Source organism: Hordeum vulgare, chromosome 2H, assembly GCF_904849725.1.
Source record: "Hordeum vulgare subsp. vulgare chromosome 2H, MorexV3_pseudomolecules_assembly, whole genome shotgun sequence".
In the NCBI taxonomy this organism is placed as follows: domain Eukaryota; kingdom Viridiplantae; phylum Streptophyta; class Magnoliopsida; order Poales; family Poaceae; genus Hordeum; species Hordeum vulgare.
The window spans coordinates 30,043,178-30,062,455 of record NC_058519.1 but is presented as its reverse complement, the minus strand read 5'-3'; the positions used below and the strand labels follow the sequence as shown (position 1 = coordinate 30,062,455).

Below are 19,278 nucleotides of genomic sequence, written 5' to 3'. Positions count from 1 at the left end.
TCAAAAACACATGCTAGGTACCAAACCTAAACATGAGAGGGGTTAGTAACTTTTAATGTAGACAATATACACATGTTACCGCTAGGAGAGGCATTGTAGTGACACATATGATGGTAATATTCTTGACTTGGCTTGAACTATAATAAATGGTGATAATAATTTTTCTTCATTATCTAGCCAAGTCTCCAATGCCCTCCACAGACCTATCAAGTTTGAGATTGATGGTCCCCAAGCAAGTTGGGTCCTAAGAAGTTAGTAACAATAGGCTTGGCAACCCAAATGGTCTTATCCACTTCTGAACCACTTTGAGCACCAACATACTTGGCAAACACATTGCCAAAAATATCCTTCCCAAGTGAAAAATGATCATTGATAATTGGAGGTTTAGATATGTTACCGGTGGGGCATGTTGAAGCTATGTGCCCCTTCTTTCGACAGATATAGCAACATGTACTCCTTTTTCTGTTCTTCTTCTTTACTCTCTCAACTTGGGAAGAAGTAACATGTTTCATCATGCATAGTGGTTGTTCTAAAACATGAGGTTGAGCTCGAGATTGATCTTGAGACCTCTTCCCATGTAGCATATCCTTATACGCCCTTATCTTCAATGGACAAGATCTCACGTGATGCCCAACCTTTTTGCACTTAAAGCAAGAAATGTTGGACTTGTTCGTGGCTTGGTCTTGTCCCCTCTTCTTGTTCATGGACTTCTTCTTATTCCAGTGATAACTATGTCCATCATCACACTTTTTCAAGTCTTTCTTCAAACTAGTGACTTGGGCCTTGAGCTCATTAATTTCTTCTACATGGTTAGTTTCAACACTAGAAACAAGAGGACTAGTGGAAGTAGAAACTTCATGGTTAGAGCAACAAGATAATGCGAGCAATTCATCATGATTGGTAATAATATGAGAGATGGGTGAATTACAAGGATTAGCACATGGCAATAAAGCATTTATAGTATATGTGCTAATGTTCACATGAGACTCACAAGATTTTACCTTGATGGCCATAGTCTCAAGTGCTAACTTTAGCTCATTATGAGAGATTAGAAGATCCTCATGAGTTCTTCAGATGTTTTCATGACTTTCTTCCAATTTCCCATAATTGTTGGTTTGATGCTTCAAATGAGGTAGAGTTAGATGCACAAGTATCATCGATAATATGAGAGGAGTAAGTAGCACCTAGAGACTTCTCATGAGTAGATTGAAGCTCCTCATAGATATTAGAGGTTTTGATGAGCTCGCCCTTGACATTATTGCATTCAAAGAGAAGGAGCTCAAATTCCTCTTTAAGTTTACCATGAGCAATTTCAATCTCTCCTTTTGAAGATCTTAAGTATCTACATGTTTGATGAACCTTATCAAGTTCATGTTCAAGTTGTTCACTTTTAGCTTGTTCGTACATAAGTGAATCATTACAATTTTCAAAGTAAGCAAGAACATCTTGAAACCTTTTATAGGCGTTATTTTTAGCTCTATGAACAATTTTACCAATCACATAGAGATTTTCAGTCAAGTCATCATCATCATCCTCCTCATTACAAATATCATCATTATCACTAAGAGAAGATGATACCTTATCATTACCTCTTGCCAAGAGGCTCATGTGAACAAAAGGAGTTGATGATGATTCTTTTGGAGAACAAGGTTCTTCATCAGTCAAGAGTGCCTCGTTTTTCTCGATTTCCCCTAAATGGTTAGTCATAGGGCAACTGGAGGGAACCAAAGCATTTTGTTCATGGAAACACAGGAGGGCAAGCATATCACCACAAACATTTTTCAAGGAATCCTTAGGTGATATGCATGAACTATCAACGCAATAGTTTACATTATATGTGGTGCTAGATATGCCCATGTCCATAGAGGATACAACCTTATCATCAACAGATATTTCTTCACTCACCATGTCATTACCTTGTGGCACGCCGCATGTTGGTGGAGTAGAAGGTGTTGAAGTGTGCAAGTAATTAGAGATGGAAGCAATGGAGGGCTCTTCATGATAGAAGAGTGTGAAGAGCTCGTGCACCAACTCCTTCAACATAACATTGTCTTCATCAAGATTGGACCCACCATATATATCTTCGAGTTTGGTCCAAACTTCATGATCTGACTTGCAAGTCGAGATTGACTTAAAAACTTAAGGGCTTATAGTTTGATGAATGGCAAGGGAGGCCTCACAATCAAGATACATGTCATCTATAGATGGAGATGGATCATCCTTTGCAGCAGCACTACAAGAATAATCCATAAAGCATTTGGGCCCATGGAACGAAGGTGATAAAGCATACGAGTTCTCCACAAGTGATAATTTGTGCCATCAAAGTCAAAGGTGTCATTGTGCACTAATCCAATAGTCGACATCCATACTCTCTAGGCGGTGAAGCCTAATAAGGAGAGACATTGCTCTCATACCAATTGAAAGGACAACGATGTCGCCTAGAGGAGGGGGTGAATAGGCGTTTTAAAAAACTTATATGGATTTGGCTTTATCCTAATGCGGAAATAAACTAATAGGATACTTTTCAAGCATAAATCCTAAATATACTAGGCTCAACTACGTGCACCAACAACTTGTTCTACCAAGATGAATCACAAAAATATTACACACAAGCACAAGTAAGTTACACAAACTTGAGCAATATCAAAAGATGTGTAAGTGTATGACACAAGTTAGCATATCACACTAAACACAAGATATATCAATAGTAACAAGTATGAACTGGTGGATATAAGGTGTAGGCCTGACTGATTAATCTTTACAGGGAAATAGCCAAGACAATATAATGAGGGCAACAATATGTAGTGAATATACGCTCAAGTAACCAAAGTAAACGACAAGCAAGGAGTTAGGGTTAGGGATAACCGACGTCACGGAGACAAGGATGTATCCCGATGTTCACTTCCTTGGAGGGAATCTAGTCACCGTTAGAGAGGTGGATGTTGTCACAAAGGCACACCAACGCTACGAATGCTCACCCTATTCTCCCTTTGAGACAACACCACGAAGGCGTTTCTCAACCACTAGTGGTAAGCCTTTGAGGTGGCTTCCAAACCCTCACAAACTTTCCAGGGGTAATCACACGGTTTGATTCCTCTCCGAAGAACTCCTACCGCCTAGGAGTCTCCAACCTCCAAGAGTAACGAGATCACGGGAACAGCTCAAAACTTGCTCAAATCAGAAATAGCTTGGGTTTAGAGGAGGAGAGGGAGACGATCTATCTTTTAATTGGAGCACCCTCAAAGGGACTCACAGATGCACTTGGGATCTAGCTTTTGGTGTAGGAAAATGGGAGTGAGAAAGAAAGATGTTCTTGGAATCTTTTGGCTGTGTTGGGCACCTCCCACTCGAGGTGGGAGAAGACTATATATAGTGGTGGCCCAAAGGAGACAGTTGGAGCCACTTATGCAGTGCAGTTTCCGGATGTCCGACAACTCACGGTCGTCCGGACAGCCACGAGGGCACGGACGTCCGAAAATGGCCGGAAGTCTGACAATTTGAGTCTGTTGGGTGGCAACGGATTTCCTACCGTACCCGAACGTCTGGTCCTCAGACGAGTGGAGGACGTCGGACATCCTGTGTTCGGACGTCCTAGAACGTCCGGACGACCGAACAGGAGCAGAGCAACAACACGAAAATAGAAAAAGAGGAATTGCCTAGAGTTTTGAGCATGTTTCTTGCGAGACCCAGGGATCCCATCTTAATAGTGCGGGATCCCTAAAACTCAAGAATCATAAAATAGCTACACTACATAGCTACCGATAATCCATACTTGAGTGTATATGTTTATTCGGTGATCATCACTCCGCACCACTAAATTTTAAGGAACTAATACCTTTGAGTCAGGCCTTACACTTGAGCTTGATGTTATTGTTTCTTCTTGGCTCAAGCTGAAGGCAAGACATTGATGAAGTCTTCAAGTAGCTCTCCCATACACAATGTGTAAAGCCTTGCTTTGTATTCATCTTCATTTGTCCATCATGTGAACACCCACAAGCTTCAAGCATGTAATCCTTAGGAATGGTTATCTTGAACTTGTCCTTGTCAAACATGATCATGAACACTTGATGTCATCCTCTCATGGACACTTGGAATATCTCTCTTGATGCGAGCCCATGAGAATTACCTAACCCTCATAGACATAGACACCACATAGTATGGGTTAGTAGACAACGTGCAATTGACAATTACTTACCATACCACATGATCCCCTGTGGTACATCATTTGCGCTTGTGTGATGATCAACTTTGAGTTAACTCTTTGTTCTTCATCTTGGTCAACATTTATCGTAGATCCATGATTAATCTTGATGTCTTGAAGGTCCCATCGATTTCTTGTTAGGCTTCATTGCTTTAAGAAATGATTACCAATATCTCAATTCACCATGACCATATCAAGTTTCTCCATGAATCTCATATTGGCTATAACTTGCTCGTCTTCATGATACAACATATGAGCTCATCATGATCCTATTTTCAAGACATGTGTAGAATTCTTCTCTTTAATTATTCTCTCAAGATCTTGATCCATCATGGCTCAAACCATAAGCCACAAAATGAGAATGTCTGAGATCCTTATTGAACTCCATATAGATCACATTAGTTCATCACATGGAATTCATCTTGATCGTATCATATTTGATTCACTCATTGAGCTCATCCTTGATGCATGCACAACAATATGTATATGACATTCATTCAGAATTCATTCGAGCTCCTTTTTTGCATATTCATGGAACAAGCATACTTCAAATCATCCAATATTCTTCATGTATTGCATACAGAATATTCCTTCAAATGTATAACTCAATGTAAACATTAGTCCATTAGGATTGTCATCAATTACCAAAACCACACATGGGAACTACATGCACTTCCAAAGGTGCATGGGTATATATATGTGTACCCTAAAACCCAACCGTTACAACATTATTGTCCAAATCGATGAAACCGAAACAAATCTCGTTGGCACCGATTTGCATAAAATGTGGCAACTTTCGAAGTCTCGGTGAGACCAATATAGGAATCTCGCACTACAAGAAATATGATAACTTGCGACCATCAATATTGGTCACTGAATGGTCGTTATTTTTCATTTACGACCTTTTGTGACAAAAAACAGTTGGTTAAAAGTTGACTGTCTCTAATGAACTATAACGACCAAAATAAAAGGTCGTTGGTTCTACGACCAATTTTGTGGTCGCTAGCAATCTGCCCACACCACGCCGGATCCGACGTGGCAAAATTGAAGGTGTCTATTCTTGTAAAATAGTTACTTCTCAAAACAAAACAAAACAAAGCCGACTATTTGCTAACGAAATAATAATGAAGGTGTCTATTCTTTTAACTCACTAGTAGAAATAAGGGCTTTCGTCCCAGCTCGAAAAACACATTAGTCCCGGTTCCTTTACGAACCGGGACTAATGTTAGTATTAGTCCCGGTTCGAGCGGCAAAGGCGCCGGCCGGGCATTAGTCCCGGTTCAAATGGGACCTTTAGTCCCGGTTCGTGTCTCGAACCGGGACTAAAGGGTTTGGAGGCTTTAGTCCCGGTTCGTGACACGAACCGAGACTAAAGGTGTTCAGATTTTTTTTTCTGTTTTTAAATTCTTGTTTGTAGTTTCTGTTTTAAATTGCTTATATCTTTTAGGATATTTGATGTTTTTGATTGATTCTTTTTGCATTAGATTCAAAATTTTGTCTAGTTTCTGTTTGTGCCATTAGTTTTCAAATTTGAATGGTTTAAATTTAAATTTGTTTCAAACCCAGTTTTTGAATAACTTGAGTTTACAAATAGTTTTTAATTTAATTCTTTTTGCTCCCACTCATGTGTTAGATTGTTGTCACAGTAAGATTTATTTGGTTATTTTTAGAATATTTTAAATTAGGATTTTTATTAAAGAAATATTGTTTTGCTTATATAGTTGTTTTAGTCATTTAATTGTTGTTTTTTTTATTATTTTTAGTTAGTTCTTTCTGTAGATTTTAACATGTTGTAGTATGGTGCATATTTAATGCACAAAAAAATCTACAGTTCAATTAATTTTAAAAAATGCCTTTGTAGCAGATGGGTTTTCGTCTGAAACCTTGATACTTTGAGTTTTGTAGAAAATAAACAAAAATGATAAAATATTCAAAAAATAAACAAAAATGATAAAATCTTCAAAAAATAAAATCCTTTGATATGTTGTTAGGTTTTAGTGTCTAGTCGGTATAGAAATTTTGAGATATGAATTTTGACCATTTTTACAAAAAAAAGGGAAAAAATAAACGGTCATAACTTTTGCATACGACGTCCAAAAAAAATTAATATATAAAAAAAAACTACAAAAAATTGGTACTCGATTTCACCCGGGCTTGCCCGATAAAGTTTTCCCACATGCTCAAAATTCCAAATGGAAAAAAAGTTATTTCAAAAAGAAGTTTTTTCCAAAAAAAAGGAAAGTAATTTTATTTAAAAATATTAGGTTGTTTTCATTGAAATTCACTATTATTGTTACTTATTAATTTTATTTTAATAATTGTTTGTAATTCAAAAAATTAAATCATGTGACATGACATCAAGACCCAAGTTGTTTAGGATTGATAGCTTACTATTGTCAGGAAAACAACAAGTGCACACTTGGCAACTAGGGGCGATAGAACCAGAAAGTTAAGGAAAACAACAAGTGCTCGGGCTGAAGCAGTGAAAGGATGGGTGATCGGCCGGGAAGTTAGATGATTTGAAATGAGTGATCCACGCTAGAGAAGTGAGGATGGGTGATTAGAGATTAAATTGTCAAATAATTTAAAGATTTGAAAATTGGAATAAAACATAAAAAATATTCAAAAATAAAATTTGAATTTTTTTAAAACAAATTTACCTTTTCGGGTCAAACAAACAAAATAAACAGACGGATGGTCCCGGCTTGAAACATGGCCAGGACTAAATGTTAGGCATTTAGTCCCGCCTCTTTAGTCCCGGTTGGTGAACCGGGACTAAAGCCCCTTACGGGCCAGGATTATAGGCCCTGTCCCCACTAGTGACTAGTGACTGGAGTCCATTTTAGTAAAACACGGTAGGTAGCATATTAGTGTATGAATGCACAGTCTACGGTTATTACTCGACCCTCTAAAAGATAGTCATGTATTCATTTTAAAGGATCGATGTTGCTTACATGGCTTGTTGGATGAACAAAACTGTGTAAACATTACATAGTGGGTCGGCAGAGTATATGCATCATGCATGGATCTTTAAGTTTTCATTGTGAATGTTCTTTTAGAGTCTTTGCCTTGCAGGTTTGAGCCCACAGACTTGGTCAGCACTTTACGCAAACAAAAGAAAACAAGAGACACGATGCAACGTTTTGGCAGTGTCCATGGTTTAATAGAATCCAAATTAAAGCAGGTTTAGACGGCCAAGTAGGACAATTATGTGGTTAGCAGTTGCAAGTGGAGCACTATAAAGAATCTCGCGGATTCGGCACTTGTATACGCATACACGAATAGTGGCGTTTATCTCGTCCACGGTCTTTCTAGAGGTTTCACTATAGGACTACATACAGATGTATTTAGACATATTTTAGAGTATAGATTCACTCATTTTGTTTTGTATGTAGTCTCTTAGTGAAATCTCTTAAAAGACTTATATTTAGGAACGGAGGGAGTAGTGGCGTATCACTCTCCTGCCGGTAATGCCATGTATTTTAGGCCTCATTTGGTTTGAAAATACTCTTTCCGTTCCTAAATATAAGTCTTTTAAGACATTTCATTAATGATCTACATACGAAGTAAAATGAATGAATCTACACTCTAAAATATGTCTACATGTATCTATATGTAGTTCATTAGTGAAACCTCTAGAAAGACTTATATTTAGCAACGGAGAGAGTAGTATTTTAGGCCTCATTTGGTTTGAAGGATTTTCATAGGGTAAAAACGTAGGAATGATGGTTTCGAAGAAAAGTTTTGTATAGATACATCCATTTTGTAGGAAATGAGTACATGAGTACATGATTTCCTTAATGATACTATTCATTTTCTCTATTTCTAGAGGAAACTACACATTATACCTGGGCATTTTCTGGACCGGGACGGGTTTTAGACCGGGCCAAAAAAAGCCCGATGCAAAAAATCCAGGCTTGAACCCGGCCCGACCTGACCGTCGGGCTTGAATTTTGGACCCAAGCCCGGCCCGAGACGGAAAAAACCCGACTGGGCCCGACTACGGCTTAATTTTATTTTTCAGTAGGCCCGAGCCCGACCCATGTGATCATCGGGCTCAACTTTCCAGCCCGGTGGGACAAATGCCCGGCTCGGGATTTTCAGGTCAGGTCAGGTCAGGTCGGGCCGGCCGGGCCGGGCTGCCCATGCTCAGGTATACTACACGTCAACTCAAAGTTCATTATTTGTATTGAAACAAGACATATCAATTCTTTAGGATGGCAAGCCCCATCCAGTCACATTCATGTGCTCTCTCCGATCCAAAATAAGCATCATGTTTTTAGTTTAAATAAAACCATCTAAGTGAAGGGATCACTACATCTAATTCATGGTTATCAAGAGAGAGAGAGAGAGAGAGAGAGAGAGAGAGCAAGATTAAGTCACGGATTGTTGGTTTACATAACTCTTATGTAGTACTTTATTCTATTTTATAATAAATCCAACTAGCTATCGGAAGAGTGAATTAGAATTTTTGTTTGGAGGTTGCAGTTTATATAACTAGGAAATGATTTAGAGCACCGCTAAAAATAGGAACGTAGTAAGTACATGACGGGTCGCACGAGCATATGGCTACTCCGAATGCTTTTGATTGCAAGTCTAGACACGCGATGATAGTAACTTTAATTGTCACGCATGACAACTTGCATGTTTATTTTCAAGTGCCATGTGTCATTGAAATTTATCATCGTTGGTTGACTGAAATTATTATAAAAAGCATCAGGGCCGGAGTGCCATGCATGTACCTGACGTGTGACGCTTATTATGGTTTCGATGAAAATAAGTGGAAATATGAGTTATCGTGGTGGATCCACATGATGTTAAAGAAGATTCAGACGGCCAACGAAGACGATCCTTCCTCAAAAAACAAGTGATTATAGTACGTCGCCGTCGGCAGTCATGTAGTGGATGCAATGATAAATCCTCGGAAGACAAGAGCTGCCGTCCAGATTGATGGAAACACAGCCACTACAGGCCGGCGCCCCGACGGAAGCGACAAGCCGGCGCCGGCCGCGTCCGCTACAAAGACGACACGCCCACGCCCACATCCCTCCCCCACTCCGGCCGGCTCCCACTCCCACCACCGCACACGCCCGCGTCACCGGTCGATCAGCCTCACAGTCCCCCGCTGCATTGCGCCGATCGCATGCTGCTCTCCCTCGCCCAGCCCCGCCTCCCCTCCCCGGCGACCACCACCGCGAGTACAGCCCGGCCCCGCGCCCTCGCCCTCGCCCCGCGCCGCGCGCTCCCCTCGGCCGCCAAGACCGCCAGCGCCACAGGCCGGCTCCACGCGGTGGTCTCGGAGCGGGCTGTGGACGGGATGGCGCCGGCGCCGGCGGGGCGGGAGGGGTGGCCGCTCCGGGTCGGGCTCGTGTGCGGCGGGCCCTCCGCCGAGCGGGGCATCTCGCTCAACTCCGCGCGCTCCGTGCTCGATCACATCCAGGTCAGCCCTTCGTCTCCAGCTTACCATATACAGTATTACTATATCATGTCATCACTCTAGTGTTTAAGGTTTCATGACTGGGTCGCTCTACCCTACTCTACTCTTCTTCTTGATAATAAAAAAGAGATGAAATTGTTGCTTGGCTGATGCAGGGCGAGGACTTGTTGGTGAGCTGCTACTACATCGACTGCGGCATGAACGCCTTCGCGATCTCGCCGGCGCAGGTGAGCTGCCGATCCATGTGCTCAGCTGCTAGTTCTTGTTAATTATAATCCCTTAGCTGAATATTCAGTCATTCGCTGCTTGCTGTTTGACACCTGCGTTTGTCTGAACTGAATCCGGCGACGCATTATTTGAGGAGCCCACTTTGATTTCTTTATTACGTACGTATGATACACATAATAGTTTGTCTGAACTTGGTTCGTTTGCCCGATCGAAATCATTTAGTAACATTTCTTAGTTGAATATTCTGTCATTCGCTGCTTACTATGGTGTTAGTTAGTTTGTCTGAACCGAATCCAGCGATGCATTATCTGAACCCACTTTCATGTCTCTCTACACATGGTCATACAATAATTCCCTTGGTTGAATTCTGATTAAACAACTGCCTACTCTGTTTGGTTTGATTTGGACACCCTCATGGATAAAAGGTACTCCCTCGGCCCCATAATGTAAGACGTTTTTTAATACTAGTGTAGTGTCAAAACAAAGTCTTACATTATGGGATGGGACGGAGGGAGTAGTATTTTGTTGATTGGAGCACTCTGTTTGTAAAATGACAGTCTCTCATGTTATACTCCACAGCTGTATTCCAACACCCCTTCAGACTTTGATTTCAAGCTTGAGAGGTGAGCTTACTGCCATGGTTTATTTCTCTTCCTTGCTAATATTTAGTCCGTATCAAATTGTTCTGTTTTAAATTTCACCTTCGTACAGTCTAGCACAAGAATTTGGCTCCCTGACTGAATTCGCGGAGCATCTTGCTGCCAACGTTGACATTGTCTTCCCGGTGATACATGGGAAATTTGGTGAAGATGGTGGTATTCAGGTTCGTAGCAACCGCTGAATATTAAATAATGCTTGAAATGCAAAAGAAAAAAAAATTATGCTGGTGCCACGGTGCATGCTTGCAGACATTCAGTTTGATTTGGCACTGAACTGGCATGTAGTGTTGACTGCCTCCTAGTTAACACCTACCAAAAGGCAGTAAACCTGCGGTATAGAACTTGATATCTTTTCACCAGTATTTAGAATACTCGACTACTCAACAGAAATTTAGTATTTGTGATGTTTTACATGTTTGCCATGTTCTGTAAAATACTCAGGGGCTTTTGGAGAAAGCAAATGTTCCATTTGTTGGGACGCCCTCCAATGAATGCCTCCGTGCTTTTGACAAGGTATGCTTTACTAATCATGACATGTCGCCACTTAGCCCATAAGCTTCATTGTGCTTTCATCGTCCTTCAGTGTCATTTTTTGGTACTTGGATGTCGAAGGCATATTCCAGTGTCATCCTCAACATTTTCTAGTTTTAACAAATATACCTGAGTTCTCTCATAAAACGAGTTTGCAGTATTAGTATGTATGAATTATCAGAATAAAAAATCTTCCATTGCATGTAACAAGCGGATTTTACGAAAGCTATCTGATGAGCAGCTTTAATGTGTCATTGCTGTCATTTAAAGGTTGATGGCAATGTGATCTGTGTCCACAAATATGAAATTGTTTTTTTATATTCACTTGATATGAACAATTCCAATTATATGCGTGATCTGATTTTCCTGAATCTTGAATATGACTGCAGCATAATGCATCGCTCGAGCTCAACGCTCAAGGTTTCTTAACAGTACCAAACTTTCTTGTAGAGGTAAGGCATCTTTGTGACTGTGTTATGTATGCAATTTAATATGAATTATATTTATCTTCATTAAAAACAGACGCTCTTTTTATAAAATATTTTTGTAAGACACGCAAGATTTAGTACACACAGTATGTAGTTTATAAGGAAAACACATAGTGACACCCTAATTATTTTTTAATCATTCGAACTCTCTCTCATGTGCTTCTTGTTTCAGAAAATAAGGGCACTGAACCTTAACAAACACTTAGGATAAACTTATTTCCTTTTTTCTTTTACAGAAGTGCAACAGTGGTTATAGAAGACAAAAGTATCTTTTTATTATAATCTAAAAAATTAGAAGACATGATCTATTCGTCTCAAAATCCATGATTTTGGTTGGACTTCAATATTTTTTGGTAAAGTTTGCAACGAATTATCTCTTAGGAGGTGCTTTATGTGATTACTAATTCTGATGCTCTTCTGTTGGTGCCTGACGATGTGTCCTGCATGTCACCTACGGCTATGACAAAGTAGAAGGATAAGTTGGTCAGTTCAGAGCTGGAGGAATGGTTTGGACGCATCGGTTTGAATAAAGAAAATGGCAAAGTGATTGTAAGTAAAAACGCCTTATTTGAGAATGTATTCCTTAAATTTGTAGTATCTAACTCCTGATGTGTATTCACAGGTCAAACCTACTAGAGCTGGATCAAGTATCGGTGTAGTTGTTGCTTATGGTGCTAATGAGGCAGTTGAGAAAGCCGAGGGAATATTTTCAGAGGTGCCTAGTACTTAGTAGTTACTCCTATTTTTTCTTATGAGAAAATAATGTATCACCTAATCTGATACCTCTGATGTCTAACAGGAAATTGATGATAAGGTTATCATAGAAGTTTTTCTTGAAGGGGGTTGTGAGTTTACAGCCATTGTTCTTGATGTTGGGACAGCTAATAACAGTGAGCCTATCGTTTTGCTTCCAACAGAAGTAAGATCTATATCATATTTTTCTCACCTCTGTTTTCCGATGGTCCTTACTCCTTCAAATGGTTAAATCAAAGTCTGGTTTATATCAAGTTCAGATTTTGTTTATGACTTTGTTCTATTTTCCATTAGTCTTTTTGTTTCTGTAAAAATAATTGCAACATCCAAGAGGAAAATGCTAAGATCTGTCTTCATTATCTTCCTTAGCAGAATCGATGACTTATGACCTTATTTATTTGTAAAGTAATCTTACTTACAACATAGTACTCCCTCTGTTTTTATTTACTCGCATATTAGCTTTGTCCTAAGTCAAACTTTATAAAGTTTGACCAAGTTTATAGAAAAACAATATGAACATTTACAATAACAAGTTTATATGATCTCAAAATATAGTCAATGAAGAATGTAATGGTTATTATTTGGCATTGTAGATTAATATTTTTTTCTATAAACTTGTCAAAGTTTACACAGTTTGACTTAAGACAAAGCTAATATGCAGAGTAAATAAAAATGGAGGAAGTACTGCCTTTGGATTATTAATTATAAGGAAAGTTCTTGAAAACAGTTTTCGTTACTTTACATGGTCAGACAAAAGAAGTTGTTCCTTATGGAGAGTTTGATCTCTAGAAACTCTGTAAGCTGTGTAGAAAGACTGAACTAGTTTCTTTTATCCCCTTTCCTGCAGGTTGAGCTTCAATCATCAATTACTAGCGATATTCAGGAGGATACAATATTTAACTACCGTAGGAAGTACCTTCCAACTCAACAGGTATTTGAAATATAGATCACATATTACTATGTAAGTGATTGAGTCATATACATGCGCAAGGGGCTGATGTTTCCTGTTGACCCTTGAAACATAGCCTGCCAAAATGAGACATTACTTTCGGTTTCTATAACTTAATCTCACGTGAATTTTTTAATTGGAACTATACATCCTCTTTTCATAACATATTGGAAATACAGATCCGATGGTACTATCCAAGTTATTGGGTCGTATACATGCAAGGGGGGGTGTTTTCTACTGATATGTGTAACTTTAGTTTGTCAATGCATTGAATATTTACCCCTTCACAGGTTGCTTATCATACACCTCCACGTTTTCCGGCAGAGGTTATTGATTGCATAAGACAAGGAGTATCTCTTTTATTTCGCCATTTTGGCCTGCGTGACTTTGCCAGGATAGATGGTTGGTTTTTACCAACTCCTGCTACTTCTCTGACCTCATCTGAAAACGGTGGTAAATTTGGAAATACAGAGTATGGTACTGTCCTTTTCACTGACATTAATTTGGTAAGCATCTTGGAATATCTCCTCGTGCTTGACGTTTGCAGTGTGGCTTGTGATTTCTAGAGTCTGACATCCGTTGTTATCCTGCCTTAACAGATAAGTGGGATGGAGCAAACCAGTTTCTTATTTCAACAAGCTTCAAAGGTATTGCTGCTAATACTTGTACTCCCCATATCCAAAATTTGGCAATTTCAGCTTTCCATAAATTAAAAACAATTCAACTGGGTTACATGATTTTTCCTCATTTATGTGCACCTTTTATTACTGCTGCACAACACCATTGAGGATATTTATATTTTTTAAATAATATGCAGTATAAAACATTAGCCCTCAATCATCATGCAGTTACTGCAAGTAAGTGTTGGACATTTACATGTATACATGTATAATGCTTGATCTCACTGCTAACTTTGCAACAAAAAAAACAATTTTCAGGTTGGGTTCTCTCACTCTCGAATCCTCCGTACAATTGTTCAGCATGCTTGCTCACGTTTTCCTTCCCTTGTTCCAAGCAATAATGCATGGACTGCTTTATCCAGAAGAATTCAATCAGCAAAACAAGCAGAGATAATCCAGAATGGTACATGCAAGCAGAAGGCTTTTGTGATATTTGGTGGCGATACTTCAGAGCGGCAAGTATCTCTTATGAGTGGCACAAATGTCTGGCTTAATTTGCAAGGCTTCGATGATGTAAGATCTCTAGCTTCCTAGTATCTAATCGCAGAATTCTTGACCGCCATGGTGTTTTCCTTCTGACACTTTCATGCATATTTAAATGCCGGGAATCAGCTCGTGTTCAGTCTATATTTTGTTATCTTTGATTATTGGGCTGTATGGTGTCCTATGTGTTTTTGTTCCATTTTCATGCTCTGATTATTTATATTTATTTCTGTGCCGGTGCCTTTAGCTTGATGTGACACCGTGCTTGCTTGCACCTTCAAATGGATATTCTTCCCACAACGAAAATTTTAGCGAAAGTTCACGCGACGTTTGGACACTGCCGTAAGTGTTTCTTCCACCACCTGATTAATTGCGGGACATGAAGCTTTACAGGTGCAGACACAATAATCTTATTTTGTGGCTTGCGTAATGCAGCTTCTAGTTACTGTATGAAAACAGAGAATTCCAACTTTATGTGCTATAGTCTGTAAAAAGTACTTATGTTACTTTCATCTTAACTGATTAAGCTAATTTCGATTGCTTTCCTGGGCATCTATGTCCTGAAAGGGACAATCATTTCATATTAAAGAATGCTACTTTATGACCTATATTGAAGAATGCTATTCGGTATTCGTGTTGAAAAGTACTATTTCGGCATTGTATATTAGCTTGAAGAATTAAGTTTGTCTTGCATTTCAGTCTTGGACTTCATAATTTTGGACAGAAGATGGGTTGTCTTATTTACTTATCATATTCTGGCAGTGCAACTGTGATGCTGCAGTCATATACTAAATAAAAAAAACAACCCCATATCCGCAGGGTGGACAGGGGGGAGCAGGCGCCCACCCTGGGATTTTCCATTAGCTTCTACTCCTGTATATGGAAAATCCCTGTAAATAGCAAAATATTATAAGTAAATTTTGATGGACAGTTCCACTGCTGTCCCACCCTGGTCCATTGGGCTAGATCCGCCACTGCATATCCCTGTATATGGCACTTTAATTACTAGTAGTGAGTATAAAAATATGTGGGACGAACTACGAGATGAAATAGACACCCATATTCGAGTTGTGAGACTTGAAGTTTGTGGTGGGCTAGATGAAGTATTTTGCTTATAGTTCACTTCTCATTGCACGTTATCATGATATTTTCAGAAGCATAATGATGCTGGTCATTATTTTTGGGTGCCTGAGCCCAAACCGGAATTCTGATTTAACTGTTGGCATTTAAGATCCAACATCGTTTTTTGATCGAAGAGCAAGATATTTTCTTTCATTCTTCCTAGTTTTTATAGTTCACTGAAGCATTAGCCTCTTACTGTGTGACAGATATTCATTAGTGTTACGACATACCACTGAAGAAGTTCATGCTGCATGTTTCGAAGCAATTGAACCAGAGCGGGTTGAAATAACATCTCGCTTACGTGATCAAGTAATGAAAGAACTTGAACGAGCATTAAGCAAGCAAGATTGGTTTGCGGGCTTTGACATCACTGATGAACAACCTATCAAATACTCCCTGCAACAGTGGATTGATCATGTTAAAGAAGCTAAAGCTGTAGTGTTCATAGCAGGTATTTTTCCAATACATATTTGTGTGGCTAATCTTCTAGATTTTTAGGCATACTAATGTCCGTCTTTTCGTATATATATATATATGTACTTATGAACCTATGATGGATGCGCGATTAACTGTTGCCATGTGAAATGTGGTATGAAAATAGGAATGATATTTCTGGATTTTTTTCAAAAGAAATTTTCTGGAACTATTGAACTCTGTTAGTACTCACTTCCTTCTATCACAATAAAACCAAACATAAGTGGTAAGGCACATAGTGAAAATACAGATGTAGAGGTCTATGCTTCACCACCTATGCTTTCTTTTTTGTTGGTATTTCAATATCGAATATATTACATGTAGTTCATGGTGGTATTGGGGAGGATGGTACCATTCAATCGTTGTTGGAATCTGCAGGAGTTCCTTACACAGGTGCGATCACAGCTTGTAGGATACATATATGGTTCCAACTCTAAGAATATAAAATTATGCTCATAGTGAAGTTCTCTTTGTGCAGGGCCAGGACCAATAGCTTCTAGAACATGCATGGACAAAGTTGCAACTTCACTTGCCGTTGATCATGTATGAGCCTTTCAGTTCTTCTTTATAGGAATTCCATGCTAATTTAAACTTTTTTTTGGTGGCAATGGCAATGTATGATATAATCCATGCGCAATTAGTTAACAACACAATATTTGCTTGTCGACAAGATTTGTTAGAGCTGTACTAGTCATGCTACGATTGTGCACTTGTGAGATGGTTCACCAGTTTTCTTGTACTTGTGCAGTTGGCTAGTTATGGCATTCACACTATACCAAAGGATGTAAGAGCAACAAAAGAGCTACTAAAGTCATCTCTTGTTGATATCTGGAATGACCTGAAAGCAAAATTACAAACAGAAACGGTGTGTGTGAAACCTGCTCGTGATGGATGCTCAACTGGTGTGGCAAGATTGCGGTGAGCATTTCATTAAGCTCCTGTTCAGTTGATGTTTTCCAACTAGTTAACATGAACACAGTAAACTTTGGCTGTCTCACGCATAGCTCATTAAGAAACTATCTGTTGTCAGATGTCCTGAGGACCTAAAAGTCTATGCAAACGCGCTAAGGGGAAAGCTTCCGCGTCTGCCTGCTAACTGTCTATCCAGGGTACCAGAAATTCAATTTGGTAACTCGTTAAGCCTGAGGAACTTGATGTTAATCTGCATTTTTACGTCGATCTATATTTGCTAGGCACATGGAGTTATTGAGATGCCAGTCCCTCCTCCGGAGTCACTGATATTCGAACCATTTATCGAAACGGACGAAATTATTATCTCAAATAAATCGAGGAGTGATAGTACCCGCCATCTGGTATGGAAGGGCGAGAATGAGTGGCTTGAAGTGACTGTTGGTGTGGTCGGCAGACGTGGGGAGATGCATTCGTTGAATCCAAGCATCACAGTCAAGGAAAGTGGTGATATTTTGTCTCTTGAAGAGAAATTTCAAGGTGATTAGTCTGGAACAGGTCTTTGAAGATTTGCATTGGTATGTTCAGAGTCATATCGTCTTAAGGCAGATTGCTTATGTGCTTTGCTATATGCTGGTACTTTCAGGTGGAACTGGAATCAACTTGACACCACCTCCAGCAACAATCATGAGGTTTGATACTTGTTCCTGTTCTTATTTCTCATCTGTCGTGCAGTAGATTCTTTACCAAGTGACTGAATGCTCTGTTCCCACACTATTTGATGTGATTGCTTGCTGCCGAAGTAGTTCCCTTCTTTTTTGAAATAAAAGTTACTGAATATTATTTTTAGCTGAGATGAACATAGTTCCAGGTTTATCTCTGCATCATGACTCAATATTGTATCCTCTGCGTTCGTAGTGAGGATGCGCTTCAGAAGTGCAAAAAGTGCATCGAGATGATGGCGAACACATTGGGTCTGGAGGGTTTTTCGCGCATCGACGCATTTGTTAACGTGCGCAGCGGAGAGGTACCACTTCTCTCTTCCACATCTGCGCCGTTATAAACCGATGAAGAAATTAGCTTAGCTGCGGTAACTAATCACTGCTCCTGCATTTGATCCTGAAGGTGTTGTTGATAGAGGTGAACACTGTACCTGGGATGACTCCATCCACAGTTCTGATCCACCAAGTAAGCCCCACGCCTCTCTGCTCAACTTTCCAGAATACTCCCTCCGTCCGAAATTACTTGTCGTACAAATTAATAAAAACGGATGTATCTAGAACTAAAATATATCTAGATATATCCATTCGTATGACAAGTGTTTCCGGACGAAGGAAGCATATATTTAGACAACCTTGCCCCTCAATCCGCACGTCCTTCCTAAATAAACATTGTAATAACCTCTGTTTTTGTTGGCATGAACCCAAATGCAGGCACTCACGGAGGAACCGCCCATCTACCCCCACAAATTCTTCAGAACACTCCTCGATCTAGCGTTTGCAAGGGCAGGCTAGATACGCAAGGGCCCTTAAAAACAAGAAAGATATATACATATAAGGGTCTCTAGCCGTGGCGCGCGTCGATTTCAGTGCAAATAAAGGTCGCTTACCGCTATGTACTACGGTATCGATTTGTCTTGTGCAACTGCCAATGTATGCAAGTGACTGTTGTGTGGAATTTCGTAGTAATCGGTGCGGAAAGTTGTGTGGTGGCTGCACCTGCTTACTCAAAGTCCACCATGGGCATAGAATAGATACTCGTTGCGCTGAGAACTCCACGTCTGTGGAGCCATCCAACAAAGGTGAGTGAGTGAGTGTCGAATGAGTGCACGGTCGACGGCGAAAAGGCAGCGATGTATCGAAAGCGTGCGTGTGTGCGCGTGCTTTCGGCGCAATCTATGGCATACAGAAACCTGAGCTAAAATGATCTCTGATGAATTCGCTTCCACCATATCCCGAGCGACCGCCTTTTCGAAAGAGAAACAATAGCTTTTGGAAGAAAAATGTCGAGAGTGCGGTCTGAGTTTTAGTAAGACCCAGATTTGTTTTCTCTCCATGGGTGTGGTTAGCTATGAGTTCACCTAACTGCTGAGAGCGATGTGCGTGTGGGCTTTTCTTTTGTGAGATTGCTTGCCACATTTCCACACGCATCGTCGAGCCGACGATGAACCGGTAAATAGGTTACTACCACCTTTGTGTGTCAGTGTCATCACGCAATGCCGCAACCCAAGGGGCAAAAGGAAGCAAAACGGACAGGGCGCATCTCATCCAGGGCAAGAACTAAGAAATGGAAGACACGCTTTCAGGTTTTCAAAAAGTCAGGGAAATTTCTAGATGTTAAGTGCAGAACCTTCCATGTTTCCGT

At 39.9% G+C, this 19,278-nt stretch overlaps 1 protein-coding gene across 1 annotated transcript; it reads left to right on the top strand.

The window, feature by feature from the left end:
* Nucleotides 1–8,283: 8,283 nt before the first annotated feature.
* On the top strand, nt 8,284–18,631 carry LOC123425193. Its single transcript, XM_045108869.1, has 25 exons — nt 8,284–8,354; nt 9,164–9,641; nt 9,794–9,865; nt 10,446–10,489; nt 10,578–10,689; nt 10,967–11,038; nt 11,446–11,508; nt 12,016–12,093; nt 12,167–12,259; nt 12,344–12,463; nt 13,145–13,228; nt 13,537–13,752; nt 13,846–13,893; nt 14,185–14,439; nt 14,657–14,751; nt 15,738–15,982; nt 16,330–16,398; nt 16,484–16,548; nt 16,754–16,923; nt 17,036–17,114; nt 17,199–17,454; nt 17,561–17,606; nt 17,833–17,941; nt 18,040–18,102; nt 18,348–18,631. The coding sequence occupies exons 1-25, from the start codon at nt 8,284–8,286 to the stop codon at nt 18,426–18,428; spliced, it is 3,084 nt and encodes a 1,027-aa protein (XP_044964804.1). The 3' UTR covers nt 18,429–18,631.
* Nucleotides 18,632–19,278: the final 647 nt, after the last annotated feature.